This window comes from Coptis chinensis, chromosome 1, assembly GCF_015680905.1.
Source record: "Coptis chinensis isolate HL-2020 chromosome 1, ASM1568090v1, whole genome shotgun sequence".
Classification (NCBI taxonomy): domain Eukaryota; kingdom Viridiplantae; phylum Streptophyta; class Magnoliopsida; order Ranunculales; family Ranunculaceae; genus Coptis; species Coptis chinensis.
Genome location: NC_141456.1, coordinates 278,755 through 295,634, shown reverse-complemented (window position 1 = coordinate 295,634; position 16,880 = coordinate 278,755). Strand labels below are relative to the sequence as shown.

Sequence of the window (16,880 nt, the reverse complement as noted above, 5' to 3'; positions counted from 1 at the left end):
AACCATGTTGGCACATTGGTTAAGAGAAAACATATTCTTAACCATTGAAAAATATACCGAAATCTCATTTAAATGTGATAGAAACACAGATTAAATAAAGTAATCAACCAATGTAAGAAGACTAGCTTGCACCAGTTTTTGCATATAAAAAACATTTCCGTTCCTCTGTCTCCATTACACTATTCTTTTCTCACACTATCTTCTTAAATGGTATTAACTTCTCACGCTATCTTCTTTTCTCATACTCAATATGTTTGACTCACAAGTTTTAGATCTAGAAACATAAACTAATGAAACAAAAACGAATCGAATCGAGTCACAAGTCGTTCAATATATGAATTTCAAGGAATGTTAACTTGTAGCCGTTCAATATATGAATTTCGAAATGGTCAACACAGTGAAAGGCTAAGGAGGATTAATTCAACGGTGCTAATAGAAATATTATTAATGTTCTGCTAGTAGTAAAGCTTAACCAATCACTTTTAAGCCATAATATCCACACATGTTACGCCCAAGCACATTGAAATTTATATGTGCATTCACACACCACAAGCACATTGAAATTTTTTAATGCAATGGTTTGATACAGTGGAATTGTAAGAAGGAAGCCTGTCCTCTAAGTTGAGCAAGTAAACTTTCTAGATAGGATGGAGGAACTCTTGGGTTAAATGTAGGACTGCAGTAGTCTGTAGGAGTAGAAACCATATTCACATCACAGTTACTGTTTGGGACTGAACCAAAGGAGTGTAGTACGTAATGATAACGGCAAATTGATCTTCATACTATGATGATAGTGTGTGTGTGATCCACATACACTTACGACTAGACTATTATGAACTGAAATTTGGTAAGGAGGCATTAGATCGCTAGTTATTTAACCAATTAGCAAGATCTCTTATAATGTCATGAGATCAATTTTCCTTCAGTTATCTCCTCAAGTTGTCAGTACTCAGTAAAGCATCATTGGTGCCTTAAGAATTAAGATCGATATGATGTTCAGGAACTCGTATATTTTTCAAAGTATTTAAATTTTTTAAAATTTAAATGGAAAAAAATAGATTCTTACCTTTTAGATTTAGAATTTGGAAACTAGAAAAACTCCACATCATCCATGCTCCGATTACTCCGGTGAATAGTTTTTTGGGAGAGAGAATTTTTTTTGAGTGAACTGTTCGGTATTGTCGAATTTGAGAAGTATTCGGATAGTTTTCGTTATTTGCCGTCGAATAATAACTTATTTACCGAAAATGCCACCAGCGAAACATTCCAGAATAATTCGTTTCGATGCCGTTTCGTTTTTTTAAAAAACCGAAATATCCACCGAAATTCCGACGTTTCGTTCGGAATCGTGAACATTGGATAAAATATGTCCGGGAACCTCCCTTTATCCATTATATATTTTGAAATGAATAGAGACTTGACGAAAGCAAATCGAGACGAAGAATGTAGTAGTGTTTTAAATGTTGAAAGTGGCAATCCCAAATAGAAATCCCAATCAAATAGCTCTCTCACACCCTGTTAAATGTTAAATGTTGGGTCGCAGGAACAGGCTGTTGATGGGAATCTGAAAGAAATCGTTAAAAAAAAAATAAGTTAGACAGAGTGAAAGAAAAAAGTTTTAACACGGAATAAGGAATAAGGAAATGGCCAACCTTCATTAACGGTAGAAGATAAGTGTTGTTGATTAAATACTCGTAGCGCATTTCTATGATCAATAGAACGCCTGCTTTTTCTTTGTTCATTTTCGTGAATTCTTCTTCGATGTCCGGGTTCGGCTACCGACGATGGGAAACACTTCGGATCCGAAAAAATGGAAAATGAAAATGTCAAAGGAAATGCTCAGAGAGAGAGTAGTAATTGAAAGAATCGAATTTCAGATAAGAGAGATTTAAAAAAAAAAAAAAAAAAAAAAAAAGGAAAAAAAAGCGCCGGGTGAGAGTTTGGAAAGATGAAGAGAGGAGAGTTGGGTCGTGATGAGAAAAGCTTGAAAATAACGAACTAAGATGAGAGTTTGTAGTTATTTGTTATCTGTAAAAGAAAAAAGAGAATGTACGTCGGTTTTTTCGCGGGTGTAATTTAAGGGGTTTAAAGGCTAAGCATGTTGACCAATTTACCCTTTCAATGAAGAGCAAAAAAAAAAGTGGCTGTCTAACTTTCCGGTACCCTTCCAATTAAAAACTGTGTTAAAATCAGGAATACGAGAACTAATTGGGAAATCTGGTATCCGCTTTATATATAAGATAAATTAGCCTAAATTGTCTTCAAATCCTTTTCTATACCATTTAAACCAAACCAAATCAAAATTTTCCTCATTCTGAAACAATATGATTAATACTTTGCTCATATTTTTGAATTTCCAATTTTTCTTTTCACCATTAGATGGCTTTACCATAGTTGATATTTCAAACCCCTATTTAACCGCCTTCCCCATCCCCACTCTCTTCATCTCTTGCGCTTCACCAGCACACTCCTCTTTTCTCACTTTCCAACTCTCTCTTTCTCTCCTAGAAACCAACAATGACTCCAGAAAGTCTCTCTTTCTTCTTGCCCATACCCGCTTCCCTTTCCTACTCGTGTTTTCTTGTTCTGCTAGCTGTTTTTGGGTTTTGGTTAACACCAGGTGGTCTTGCATGGGCTATATCCAAAATCCAAACTTCTTCTTCTTCTTCTTCTTCAACAACTATGATTCCAGGTCCATCGGGTTTTCCTTTCTTGGGTTTAGTTTTAACATTCACTGGTTCTAAAACCCATAGAGTACTTGCACACATTGCTAAAACTTTTAAAGCTTTACCACTAATGGCATTTTCAGTTGGTTTTACTCGTTTTATTATCTCAAGTAGTGTTGAAACTGCTAAAGAGATTTTAAACAGTTCTGCTTTTGCTGATAGACCTGTTAAAGAATCTGCTTACGAACTTTTGTTTCACAGGGCAATGGGTTTTGCTCCTTTTGGTGATTATTGGAGAAACCTGAGAAGAATCTCAGCTACTCATTTATTTTGTCCAAAAAGAATAGCTAGTTTTGGTTCTTTTAGAAATAAAATTGGTCAAAAAATGATCGGGGACATAAAACATATAATGAGTGTGAATAGGGAAGTTGAAGTGAAGAGAGTTTTACATTTTGGGTCTCTGAACAATGTAATGATGAGTGTTTTTGGGAAGACTTATGATTTTAATGAGGGTTCTGGTGAGGCGTTTATGCTTGAAGAGTTAGTGAGTGAAGGGTATGAGTTACTTGGGATTTTTAACTGGAGTGATCATTTTCCTGTGCTCGGGTGGTTTGATTTTCAAGGGGTTAGGAAAAGATGTAAGAAGTTGGCTTCTAAGGTGAATGTTTTTGTCGGGAAGGTTATTGAAGAACATAGAATGAAGAGGGTTAATGGGAAGCTGAGTGATGAAAGCGCTGGTGACTTTGTTGATGTTTTACTTGACTTGGAAATGGAAAATAGTCTCTCTGATTCTGATATGATTGCGGTTCTCTGGGTAACAAGTTCTTCTCTCTTCATCTAATTTTAGCTCTTTCTTGTTTGTTTCTTTATTAGTTACTTACTTTTTTCTTACCATTATTTGGAAACTAATTAGTACTGGAATTTATATTAATACCAAACGATAGGCTGCACTAGATTGTTATTTTCCTCTAAGTTTTGTTGGAACTTTAATGTTGTTGCCTGTTTAGATGCTTTTCACCTGTTGTAATTGATTTTACTTCGATATTGATATCAAATGCATATTGATTTACTTGCTTCTTGATATTAAGACCAATATGGTTATGATTTTCAGGAAATGATATTTAGGGGTACTGATACAGTTGCAATCCTCTTGGAATGGATTCTTGCAAGGATGGTCCTACATCCGGATATTCAATCCAAAGCTCAATCAGAAATCGACTCTCTTGTTGGTAACGACCGATTGGTATCAGATTCTGACTTGCCCAACCTTCCTTATCTCCTTGCAATAGTGAAAGAAACCCTCCGTGTACACCCTCCTGGCCCGCTCTTGTCCTGGGCTCGACTCGCCATCCATGATGTACACATTGGAAAGAATTTTATCCCTGCTGGAACCACTGCTATGGTGAATATGTGGGCAATCACCCATGATGAGAATGTTTGGTCTGAGCCTAATGAATTCAAACCTGAGCGATTCATCAAGGAGGATGTGAGCATTATGGGTTCTGATCTGAGGTTGGCTCCTTTTGGAGCTGGAAGGAGGGTCTGTCCTGGGAAAGCTTTGGGTATGGCTACTGTTCAACTCTGGTTGGCCCAGTTACTTCAGAACTTCAAATGGGTTCCTTCTGATAGTGGTGTGGACTTATCTGAATGCCTTAAATTATCTCTGGAGATGAAGAAGCCTCTGGTCTGCAGGGCCATACCTAGGTTTTCCGTGGAGTAACTTCTGGTGCCTGGTGGCGCTGGCTGGTTTTGAAGAATGAATTAAGGCATGGTTTTACGCTCATTTTGGTATTAGAGGAGCGCCGTCTATTTGTATTTCCTATCTGAGTAGTTTTCTGCCTACGATATTCAGTCTTTTCAATAAAAAATGTTTGGGTTGAATTTAGATAAGCTCTCTCACACCCTCATTCCGCATCCATCCCCTTCGCACTTTGTTATCACTTTTCTTGCTTTTATACTTTTCCCTTTACTGGTTATTTAGACATATTGTGATCGTCACAAGCTTGCTCTAATCGCTCTGCATAAGTTTTTATTTTGAGTATCATCGAAATGATATGCATGTTTGATCTAGGTCTTCAATATCCTTTTTACAAAATTGGTAGTGGCATTTTTAGAATCAGAAGTAGTTCAGACCAATATGAGATTGCATCATAATCAGTTATCATTGTCATGTCTTTATAGTCGCCTTTGGTGATTTTTTGAATGAAGACAAGTTGGTTAGTTTTTGAGTGAAATTATATGTAATAATATTGTGGAACACTTGCCAAGAAGTTGTGACATTTATTTTTGTAAGGTTCCTTCAGAGAGAAAAAAAGTGAGGATTGTGGACCTGTGGTATGTATCTAAAATTTTGGACTCGCTGTAGTTCAAATCTTTGGAATAGTTTGTTCATTAACCCTCTTTATCATGCACTTTAAAATCAATTTCCAGTAACCAGAGTACCGGACAAGTCACGACTAATTACCAGATGTACTAACTATTGCCAGTGACTGCAGCCCATTTCCATTGAAACATTTGGATGTTTGCAGTTACTTTTGATGATTTAGTTGGTATTTTCTCTTCAAATGGTGATTTTTATTCGTGATACACAAAGAAGATGGTGACGTTTTTCAATATTTGGTGAACTCAGCTCTAATCTTCAAGAAAAGAGTTTGTAAGCCTGTAACATCTGGGTGCTACCAGTTCTTTGGTGAACTCAGCTCTAATCTTTCACTCTCGAAGCAAATTGAACCTCGTGTAGTCGTGTATGTGTATCTCCTAGCTAGGCCCATTAAACGATGATGGCCACTCTTTTTAGTTCGGGGATTGAGATGGGCTGTATTTCTGGGCTTGGATTTCACGTATATGCTTTCGATGCCACATGGGCATAACATGAATTCACCAAACTACTCTTATAGTTTTATAGCTTTCACAAAATTAGGCCCAATCCACAAATTGAAGAATAATTATGAATTTATGATTGTAGTATTGGTTACTTTTATTTAAACCATTGAAACCCTGTTTAAAATACGATTAAGGCTGAGTCCAATGACTTTCTATGCCAGCTTGCCAGCGGTTCCTCATTTGGCATTCCCAAGTTATGCCAGTTAAAGTGGTGTAGAATGGTAATTCTCCCCCACCACATCAACATGTCAATTATTATTTTTTAATGGAAGTACTACGCTACCACTATTTATTTTTTATTACCAATATGGGGGAAGAAAATTTGTTGGAAGAGAAGAAGAATACATAGGGCCAGTTTCGCCTTGTTTGAAATTTTCCTTTTCCATTCTGAGCCAGTTCAACTGGTGTAATAAAAAAAATCAAAAATTTCTAAACTTGCCAAATAGAGTATAAAAAATGGTGAAAATAAACTGTCTATAATTAGTTAAATTTTGTAAATTATTAACTACATCACAAATTTAGAATTTTTTAATTTTTTTGATTATTTATGACAATATTTAGAATAGTTAGTAGATTATATCTAAAAAAAAAATTAGTCTAATATGAAACTTATAAATAACCTAACTATTTTGAGTTTGTTTACTTTTCAAGATAAAATATGTCCCGGGAATTTTGAAATGAATAGAGACTTGACGAAAGCAAATCGAGACGAAGAATGTAGTAGTGTTTTCTCTTACCATCAACTGTAAATGTTGAAAGTGGCAATCCCAAATAGAAATCCCAATCAATTAGCTCAAACCTTAATACCCATTCTTGACAAATGCAAATCAATGATACAACTGAAGCAAATCCACGCTCAACTAATCACTTTCGGCCTCTCCGAAGAACACCCATTCACCTCCAAAGTCCTTTATTTCTCGGCTATGTCCAATGCGGGCGACATCGATTACTCGTATCGATTTTTCACCAATCTCTCCAATCCAAACATATTCAATTGGAACTTAATGATCAGAGGTTTTTCAAAAAGCAAGAGCCCAAGTCGCTCAATTTTGTTATTCAATAAAATGTCGCGAATTGGATTTGTAGCGGACCATATGACTTTCCCTTTTCTTGCAAAGGCTTGTGCTCATTTATCGTGTCTTCGACTTGGGTTTTCATTACATTGTTACATTTCTAAGTCGGGGTTTGAATTTGATTTATTTGTTAGGAATTCTTTGATACACATGTATGCTTCATGTGGAGATATAGTTTCGGGGAAATTTTTGTTTGATGAAATGCCGTGTAAGAATTTAGTTTCGTGGAATTCGATGATTGATGGTTATGCAAAGTGTGGTGACATTGTTTCCGCACGTGGATTATTTGAGTTGATGCCAGAGCGGGATGTTGTGTCATGGAGTTCTTTAATTGATGGGTATGTTAAGAGTGGAGATCATTTGGAGGCATTGGAAATTTTTGAAAGGATGCGTGTTTGGGGCTCAAGGCGAATGAAGTGACAATGGTGAGTGTGTTGTGTGCTTGTGCTCACCTTGGTGCACTTGAGCAGGGGAGGATTATGCAGAAGTATGTGCAGGATAATCGACTGCCCTTGACATTGGTTTTACGAACTTCTTTAGTGGATATGTACGCAAAGTGTGGAGCAATTGACGAGGCTTTACGTGTGTTCCGTGGGGTACGACTGGAACGACTGGAGCAATGTGATGTGTTCATTTGGAATGCCATGATTGGTGGACTTGCCACACATGGATTGGTCAAGGAGTCGCTCGAATTGTTTAGAGAGATGCAGAAGCTGAAAGTAATTCCGGATGAGATTACATACCTGAGCTTGTTGAGCGCTTGCGCTCATGGGGGACTAGTACAGGAAGCTTGGTACTTCTTCAACTCTCTCAGCCGACACGGAATGACACCTATGCTTGAGCATAGCGCTTGCATGGTGGATGTCCTTTCCCGTGCTGGCTATTTGGATGAGGCGTTCGAGTTCTTAAATAAGATGCCAGTAGAACCAACTGCTTCCATGTTAGGTGCTTTGCTTAGCGGATGCGTGAGCCATGGAAGACTGGATATTGGAGAAATCGTGGGAAGAAAACTCGTTGAACTAGAACCTGAGAATGATGGTAGATACATCGGTTTGGCAAATGTCTACTCCATAGCCAGGCGATGGGAAGATACCAAGACATTGAGAAAAACCATGGAGAAGAGAGGAGTTAAGAAATCCCCAGGGTGTAGTTCTGTCGAGGTGCATGAGGTGGTCCATAAGTTCATTGCTGGTGATAAAACACACCCTCAATCAACACAAATTTATTTGCTGTTAAAAGATTTGTCTGTCGAAATGAAATTGGATTCTGATAACCATATTCAAGATCACATCTCATTAATTCTTGAGGATAATGGCTGAGTCTGCATTTCATTTTCTTGTATGTGTTTGTGGTTCAACTGAAGTTATCTTTTTGTTTAAAAATTTGAAGGAAGGTTAACAACGAAAGGACATGTCTGCTAATGTAATTACCACTTCCTAAGAACCTTCTCATTAACTTGGAATTATAAATGGCTTCCTGACATTTAATTATCAACAGATCAGATAGCACAAGATAGCATGGGCTATATATATTAGACACTGTCGTATGAAGTTTAGGATGGAAGAGTACACTCAGGTGGTAGCCCTTGAGGAAAGCGCTTGGTATCTGTACAGTAGTTGTAAATCATGTAGTTATTTTGGACCCACTTGAGTTTCTTCCTTTCATCCGCACCAAGTATCTGAGTCGCAGAACGCTCATGGAAAGGGCACCTTGCGCGACCGCTCACCCACACGCATGCATTGACTTCAAATCCACGGTAGGAAGCTGTGAATGGTGCATGGATCCAATCAACCTTGACTAACCCACCTCTTGTGGCCCAGCTACTAGCCTCCCAAATGGTTGAGTATATTCGCATAGGTTCAACTCTTAAGTATGGCACACCTTGCCGTTCAGCATTTTGGTAGACCCTGATTGGTATCTCATCAACGAGGAATCTGGTATCATATACAGAAAATCATATCAGTGGTTAAATCCCGATGCCTTTTGAGGAATGCTAAGAAGCAACTCAGATGTGATCGAACACTTAACAAAATATTGGCAGGACTCCAAACAAAGGAGTAGGAGTGAAAGTCATGTCTAGGGTCGAACCAAAGATAGAACCGTTGCTCTCTGCTACCCTTCCCTCTGGTGTATATGTTGGTGTGAAGTATGTAAGGCTCACCACTAACATTTCCAAGAAATTCCATGTCCACTTCATCCCTTGTGTCCCCTTGGGATGATAACTGCAGTTACAATTTTGTTAGAGAAATTTAACGTCATAACTATCTTTACAACCCATGGAAAATTATATGTAAAAAACTATAGATGGAATAGAATCGAAGGTCTACTCGGACATCCAACATGCATAGCGTAAGGACTTAATTATAGACTAGCACATATCATCCGAAATCTACCGAAAATTAAAACAAAATACATGGCACATGTAGTTCCATCCTTTATTTATACCAGGAATCAGGCATCTAATTGAGCAATAATCACTCCATAAATAAACTCCAAACTCCAACATATGATACAAGTTTATAGAAACTCAAAGTAGGACGTTACTTAAAACATTACGTACATAGAAAGTAGTGACTGTTCCAGCAGAATCTCCAGGGACAAGTTTTATTTTCACGTCTATCCTGCCATATAAAATCTCATGCTTGTATTGAAACCCCGAACCATTTCCTTCATCAAGGGAGAGCTGTAGGAGAGTGCCATCATCGAATATTTTTGCACGGTTTCCACCATAAATTACTTCGATGTCAGAGTTAAAATCGACACTAGAAGCTAGAAACAAGGACAGCAACAAAATGAGCATGAAACAAACCACCTTGAACATATTTTGTGTAAGTTGGAAGAGAAAATGAACGAGCGTGAGGTACTGAAGTTGTAGTAGTGCTGAATACAAGTATGGGTGCAGAGCTTTACTTTGTGCATAGGGAGTTGGTGAAGTGAGTGTAGATACTGCCATTTATAGGTAAAGTTCACGAAGAGAGAAGAAAGTAGGGGACGGATGGTTTTTGGGAATTGGTTAGTGGAGATATAAGATGTGTGAGGTGGCAGTAGGATTAGGACATTAGGCAAATTTTGGTTTTGTACTAAACCATTATTTCAGTCTAGCACCCTAGCATTGGAAATTTGCAAAGAAAATATCCCGCATGGGGGAATTGCCGAGTGGAACGGTATTGCTTTTCACACACTAGGCGTTGCCTAAATGGCATATTTTGACTAACCAAGTGCCTATGTGTCTATTATTCCATTTCCATCTCTTAGAGGACACCGTTTTTTGAAGTCACTTACAATACCAAATTCCACCTTTTAATAACCCACGGACCAATGTTAGGGTGGTGATATTGGCACTCACCATATTAAGAACTACACCCACTTAAAGATTATTTATTTTGTTGGACATAAGAGTCCTCTTCGTTGTTGAGTACACTCATCCACTTCAAGCAAAAAAATGTTCTTTCTTTTTTACATGTTATATATAATAAAAAGGAAGGGTTTCGTGCTAAACTTCTTTTTATCTTTGCATATCCTCTTTGTAATTTCATTTGAGTTTATGTTATTCTCATAGTTAGAGGAGCTTACTTAATACAGGTATGAGATTCTCAAGTTTGAGAATTCGAAATATCAAATTGTATTTAAGTGATGAATAAAAAGTTATAAGTTTCTCTCATACACAAATCAAAATACATTGTCAGCAGCGATTGTGTAATAAGTTAATGACGATAATCAATTTATTGATACCATATGTTAATAATTTTTTTCTTTCCGATATTAATGCTCAATGCTCATTTGTTTTTCTCTAACTACACATCAAATTTACATGCCTAAGCTGACAATTTTGTATGAAATCAATTGGAAATAATTCTTAAAAGTGAATTAAATTAATATCAATGAATCAAAGAATTTTTGTTTTATAATGTAATTAACTCCCAATTTTACTATTAGGCGTCACAGAGAGAGAAAGAGAAAAGTGAAGTCTTTGGTGAGTTTATTGAGTAGGTGGGTGTAGGGGTGGGCAATGGGCCGGGTCGTGCTAGCCCGGCCCTAAACATTTAAAAGCCCTTTAGATATTAAGGCCGAGTCGGCCCGGTCTTAAAGTCAGCATAGGATCGGGTCGGGCCGGGTTACAAGTCTAAATCTCAAGTCCTGACCCTATCCTAAGCCCTCTTTAAAGGCTTTAGGGCCGAGCCTATATATTTTCTTCGTTTTACAAATGTCATTTTTCAAACAAAGGTTGTTTTTTTGGTTTCTGTGTTACAAATTTCTGCTCTGTATTTCGCTTTAATGGTGTGGACGGAAACCTTTAGTTCTAGACTTGGCTTGGATGAGAATAAAAATATAATTTATAAGAAGTAAGTGGAAAAATAAATTGAGAATAATAAGTTCTAGACTTTGATTTGATGATCAAAATAATAAAGTCTTATTTTTTTATTAGGCTAGTGCTTATTGTTCTTCATGGCTGCCAGATAGGTTAACAAGTTTTTGTTATGTAAGACAAGTTATTGAACGTACTTTTGAGTGTAAGTGATAAATTACAAAGGACAATGTTATTTTAATTTAAAATATTTAACAAAGAGTTGGACAATTATGGTATGTGTATTTATAGTGAAAATGTGAAACTATAACTAGGGCTTGGTTAGGGCTGAATTAGGGTCGGGCTTATGTTTCAAAACCTTAGCCCTAGCCCTGCCCTAAAAGGCCTTAGGGTCGGGTCGGCCCTGCCCTAAACTATGTGAGGGCTTTAGTTGTGAGGGCTTTATAGGGCATAAGATCGGGTCGGTCAGGGTCGGGTTAGGGTCGTTAGGGCCAAATTCCCACCCCTAAGTGGGTGCATGTTGTTTTAAAGAGTGGGTTTAGTTATAAAGTGGGTGCAATTCATAATAAGGTGGGTCCTAATCTCACCAACCCTTTAATTAAAGTAACCTTCAAAGACAAAATAAGTTGTATGTTTGTTTTGTTTTTTTTTCCCCCCCTTAAATACCATTTTTACCTTTCTGTGTTTTATATACAAGAAATCACATACCCTTTGCTGCTTTATATAGAAGGGAGCTGGAAAACCAATTTTCAAGTGAAAATAACTCGTAAGGACAAATCGCTGTTCATATCAATTTTCAGGTATGAACAATATTGAGGTATAAACAATGATTGATATAAACAATGATTGTTCATAGCTCATGTTGCGGTATAAACAATGATTGTTCATACCCCAAATATATATGAACAAAAATTGTTTATACGAATTATACTCTAAATATGTATAAATAATGATTGTTCATACTATATACACCGGGTCATTTCTATTGGGCTGGCCTGTTTATTATTTTGTGTTAATGGTATACTTGACTTTTCATCTACCCGGTTTTATGAGTGATTTAAAAAAAAAGATGGTGTTGAGAGTGACTTTCTCTCGTCCAATTTGTCCTTGAGAGCATAGTTCGGAATTTCGGAATTCCGACAAATCCAAAATTCAAAATTTATTAAATTTCAACCCCTATTACATTTGGAATTTCGGATGATTTTGGAATTTCAGATATTTCGACTCTATATTCGGAATTCCGTTGTTTTAAAAAACTAAAATTCCGGGCAGAATTCTAAAGTTTCGTTCAGAATCATGAACTATGCTTGAGAGTCACTACTCTCTCATAGATTTAACCATGAGTCACGACAATATGACTCAGCCAGGGTGGATTTTTTTTTTTCTGATAAGAATATACCAGTACCAAAGTAAAGTTGTCGCAAAATTTCCCGGCAATTTTAGTATCTTCAATTAAATAACGTTAGTATATAACTTGAGCTGAAATTCCAGGAATATACACGAACTCTACAGTAAGAGTTACCTGACTGCCTTTTTGGAATTGATAACTAGAAGAATTGGTAATTGGAATTAAATTTGTGCGTGTGTGTTTTTCTGGCTTGGATTTTTCAGTTATATAAGACAGTTCATGGGCCTGCACGGACTTGTGACTTTGTGAGTGCTAGTCTCTAAGAGCATTTGCAATGCAGTTGGATAAAGAGGATTTGTGATTATAGTCACCAGTTTTGTTGAAAAAAAGGTGTGCAATGCAGAGGTGAAAAACTAGTGATTATTTTTCCCATCAAGGTGAAACCTTCCACCGAAATAGTGGCTGACTTGTTAATTTCGGACGAGATGTTGGATTCCGTCTCGTGTGTTTTTTTCGATTTTTTTCAGACGGAATGTTTCATTCCGTCTTGCGTGTTTTTTCAATTTTTTTTTTGGGTTTTTTTAACTTCATACAAAATACCGGACTGGATGTTACATTTCATCTCAATAAAAAATCTCCAGACGGAATCTAATATTCGTCCGAGATATTTTATTCACCTTTTTACAGTTTTGTTTTTTTTCTTTTTGGTGAAAAGAGGGTGAATAAGTACTGAGGTGGTGGTGATAAGGGAGGGATTAGGGGTGGGAATTTGGCCCTAACGACCCTAACCCGGCCCTGACCGACCAGACCCTAAGCCCTATAAAGCCCTCACAACTAAAGCCCTCACAGAGTTTAGCGGGCCGCCCTACCCCTAATGCCTTCTAGGGAGGTGGCTAGGGCTAAGATTCTAAAACATAGGCCCGACCCTAACCAAGCCCTAACCGGCCCTGTTTCATACTTTTACTATAAATACACATACCATAATTGTCCAACTCTTTGTTAAATATTTTCAATTAAAATAACATTGTCCTTTGTAATTTATCACTTACACCCAAGGGTCTTCCAATAACTTGTTTTATATAACAAAAACTTGTCAACTTAGCACCGTGAAAAAAACAATGAGCACTAGCCTAATAAAAATAAGACTTTATTCCTTTTTGATCATCAAGTCAAAGTCCATAACTTATTATTCTCAATTTCTTTTCTCACTTATTTCTTATAAATTATATATTTATTCACATCCAAGCCAAGTCTAAAACTAAAGGTTTCCTTCCACACCATTAAAAGCAAAATCTGAGCGGACATTTGTAACATAGAAACCAAAAAAACACCATTTGTCAGAAAAATGACATTTGTAATCTCAAACCTTTCTCCATCACTTGTTCAAAAGCCAATATTTTCATTTCTATATACAAAGCTTGAATCACTTTTAAATTAGAAGAAAGGTAATATTATATTTGTTTGAATCTATTATAGAAATAATTTATGATATTACAAATAGTTTAACAACTTCCATGACCCTTAACCAAAACTATTATGTTTCTTCTTTATATATATTACTTCTTCCTTTAAAATGATAATATAATTATTTGTCTATGTATTTAAATGTTAAATGTAATTTTAGTGAGGTTTGAGTCTGAGGAAGAACAAATTCGAACTCTCGATGTCTTGATTCATTAGATTGTGGATGTGCATTTTAAATTTTGGACTTATCTGGGATTATTACTTAGATTGGTTGAACTTTGAGTTTGTAGATTATTATACATTTTTGTAATATAAATGAGTTTTAAAACCGATGTAGTAAAAAAAAAAAATATATAGGCTAGGCCCTAAAAGCCCGACCTAAAAAAGCCTTTAAAAGAGGGAGGTCGTGGTCGAGGCTTGAGATTTAGACTTGTGACCGGCCCGAATATTTAAAGGGCTTTAAATGTTTAGGGCCGGGCTAGCCCGACCCGGCCCATTGCCCACCCCTAGGAGGGATTATATTCACTTGCATTGCAAATACTCTAATCATTTTTTTTTTCGATAATCAGTCTCTAATGATCTCTTGCTGAGAGCCTGAGATACACTAAAAAATTCATTCTGTGCGACATGCCATTGATTTTTCAGCACTGAACGCCGGAGGCCGTCTGGAACTGTCTCGATGATACTGTACAATATATACAATGAGAATGGTTGCCCAAACTACTTGTTAGCATTAATCAAAACCAATCTTCCAGGGTATACTCTTTCTTTTCTTTCATACACTTTTCATTGTTTGGTCATCAAGCGCAAAGAGAGAACTGTGCGGCTCATCAGCTGATTGATGTCATTGCCATATTCAGATTCGCTTATTTTAGAATTAAATTTCTTCAGTGAGGTACCTTTTATAACACGGTTGGTTCTTGTGTGCACTAGTTGGTCTTTTCTGAAATAGTAACTTTTTTATGCTGGTGGGGTTTGAGCCCAGACATCTCGTATCATCACCCAAAATTTTTACCAACTTGGAGTGTTTAGTACATTAAACTACACCGTTCATTTTTATTTAGCTGTTCTGTATACTAGTGCTTTCTGTGTTTCCTTGTGCTGTTCGGAATTTGATTACCGGACCAGCTTACCGTACTGTGCTAAAAAAATCGTCCGTTCTGGCTTCTTATCTGTACATTGGATATACATTCTACCCTCAGCTCCGTGCACTTGAACCTTTGATGATTGATAATGATGTGGAGAAAACTGCAGCTGAATTAAAACAATTGGCAATTGATGCTGATGATATGCTGAGAATTGAAACTACTGCTGAATTTCTTCGGATCGAATTCTGGCTTTTGGTCAATACCTCAGTATGAAATTACAACTTCTCAAGTACATACCCAACTTTAAAACATGGTATTGGAAGTTTGGAATTTGATCTATCAGTTATGACATTTTCGTTGTATTCTTCATAAATAAATTACAGGAAGTGCTAAGGATTCGATCATATAACGTGTGTCTATATATGGGGTAGGTTCCGTTTACAACACTTTTATCTGGCCTGATTTATGCCGTTTTATATATATATGTTTTTTATAATATATATGGATATATCCACAAAAAAATATATATACAAAATATATGTCTAGGTTAAGGCAATTTTCTCATGGTTAGGAGTTTTCAAATGAGTTGAATTTTGTAGAAATGATAGTTTATTTGGCTTAATTCATATTTTCAAAATTGTATAAACGTTGTAAAAAAGTGTTGTAAACGGAACCTACCCCTATATATATATATGTCTGTGGTAATAAGTAGTTTATTTGGCACAATGACAGTGCCTAGAAATTAAAGTTGCACTTGCCTGATTTATGCCGATGTGATTTTCTCACAATGATTTACATCGTTAGGCCGGATTTAGGAAATCATCTCACCAGATTCAGTTGAATATGTTTTTTCTCTGATGCCCGTTTAATACATTAAAAAACTCAAATGACAAAAGTTCAACTGTACATAAGATTTTGCGCATAACTGGATCAAGGATTCTGCAGCCCAGGGTCTAATCACAATGCAACATCTACTAACCAGTCCATAGTTTGGAGCCTCGGAGGCTAGGCAATCACGCACTCATGCCTGTCTGGTCAAACCAACAATTCCCTAACGAAAGATTATTCCCCAAGATATTTGAACTTTATACCTCTTGGGAGTGTCTGTGCACTCGATCCAAAACCAGCCGAGCTGTGATTGGTTACAAAAATCCCCGAAGAATACTAGTAAAAGTAAGTACATGTATAATAATTTTAAGTTATTGAGTTAGAGAAGACACATTACCAGTAATGTGATGAAAAGAAGGTGATGAAGAAGAGTTCTTATGATTGTGCATCCATACCTTGAAAACCTGTCTACTCACTCCTACACTTCTACAAAACCTTTCAATCTCATCTTCCTCTCCATCTTTCCTCTTTATCCTCCATCCCAACTTTTCAGCAAATGCAAGCATTTTTTCTTTTTGTTCCTCACTAAACTTTGTCCTAACCCGCTTCTTCCCACTCCGCTCGGATTCATTTGAATGACCTGCACCGTATTCTAGTAGTTCCACTACATCCGTATCCCTTCCAAAAAAACTGCTCCCCATACCATCTCTTCTACATGCACCAGTACTCATTGTGACAATAACTTTGCGGTGGAAATTCCGGTGACAGCCACACGCTGCACATTTTAGCATATCGGGCACAGTATAATCTAGCGTAAACTCACCACAACCATCTGTGGCAAAGCTTCCAAGACTGGCTGCATGATTCCTTAGACATTCTTTGTATAACTCGTTTGAATCATCTCTGTCCATTAATGGCTAATAGAAGTCAGAGATAGAATGTAGTCCTTATCTCTTCTCCTCTCTTCTTTAGTTCATTTCTTTGGATGAAAGCAATATGTATACTGTTGAAGTGGGATCACGTGACATATTGTTGGGACTTTCCTGAATTGCTGGCCCATCCATTGTACGACATTATTGGTTTGGTATGTAGTCTTTGTACGCGAGCCGTTGGGACTTTGCAAAGATGTTCGCCCAAATTTTTGTTGAAAATAAATTTGTGCACAACTTCGATGTATGCACGAAATGAGTAAAATGTTAAAAATTTAAATCTAGAGGCTGAATT

The 16,880-nt window shown here is 36.8% G+C and overlaps 4 protein-coding genes across 4 annotated transcripts; 2 read left to right on the top strand and 2 right to left on the bottom strand.

The window, feature by feature from the left end:
* Positions 1–2,437: 2,437 nt before the first annotated feature.
* On the top strand, positions 2,438–4,556 carry LOC147521024 (cytochrome P450 78A5-like). Its single transcript, XM_086558486.1, has 2 exons — positions 2,438–3,480; positions 3,778–4,556. The coding sequence occupies exons 1-2, from the start codon at positions 2,518–2,520 to the stop codon at positions 4,384–4,386; spliced, it is 1,572 nt and encodes a 523-aa protein (XP_086414612.1). The 5' UTR covers positions 2,438–2,517; the 3' UTR covers positions 4,387–4,556.
* A 1,607-nt stretch (positions 4,557–6,163) lies between these two features.
* Positions 6,164–8,028, top strand: LOC147521023 (pentatricopeptide repeat-containing protein At5g08305-like). Its single transcript, XM_086561737.1, is given in 2 exon segments — positions 6,164–7,022; positions 7,025–8,028. Coding segments are annotated over 2 exon segments (1,641 nt in total). The 5' UTR covers positions 6,164–6,298; the 3' UTR covers positions 7,942–8,028.
* A 23-nt stretch (positions 8,029–8,051) lies between these two features.
* LOC147521022 (xyloglucan endotransglucosylase protein 7-like) lies at positions 8,052–9,603 on the bottom strand. The gene is made up of 3 exons (XM_086562557.1): positions 9,183–9,603; positions 8,651–8,844; positions 8,052–8,556 (listed from the first exon to the last, which is right to left on the bottom strand). Exons 1-3 carry the CDS (start codon positions 9,573–9,575, stop codon positions 8,175–8,177), a joined length of 969 nt encoding a protein of 322 aa, XP_086418683.1. The 5' UTR covers positions 9,576–9,603; the 3' UTR covers positions 8,052–8,174.
* A 5,963-nt stretch (positions 9,604–15,566) lies between these two features.
* On the bottom strand, positions 15,567–16,629 carry LOC147521021 (zinc-finger homeodomain protein 11-like). The gene is made up of 2 exons (XM_086558478.1): positions 16,054–16,629; positions 15,567–15,960 (listed from the first exon to the last, which is right to left on the bottom strand). The coding sequence occupies exons 1-2, from the start codon at positions 16,565–16,567 to the stop codon at positions 15,914–15,916; spliced, it is 561 nt and encodes a 186-aa protein (XP_086414604.1). The 5' UTR covers positions 16,568–16,629; the 3' UTR covers positions 15,567–15,913.
* Between the last annotated feature and the right edge of the window lie 251 nt (positions 16,630–16,880).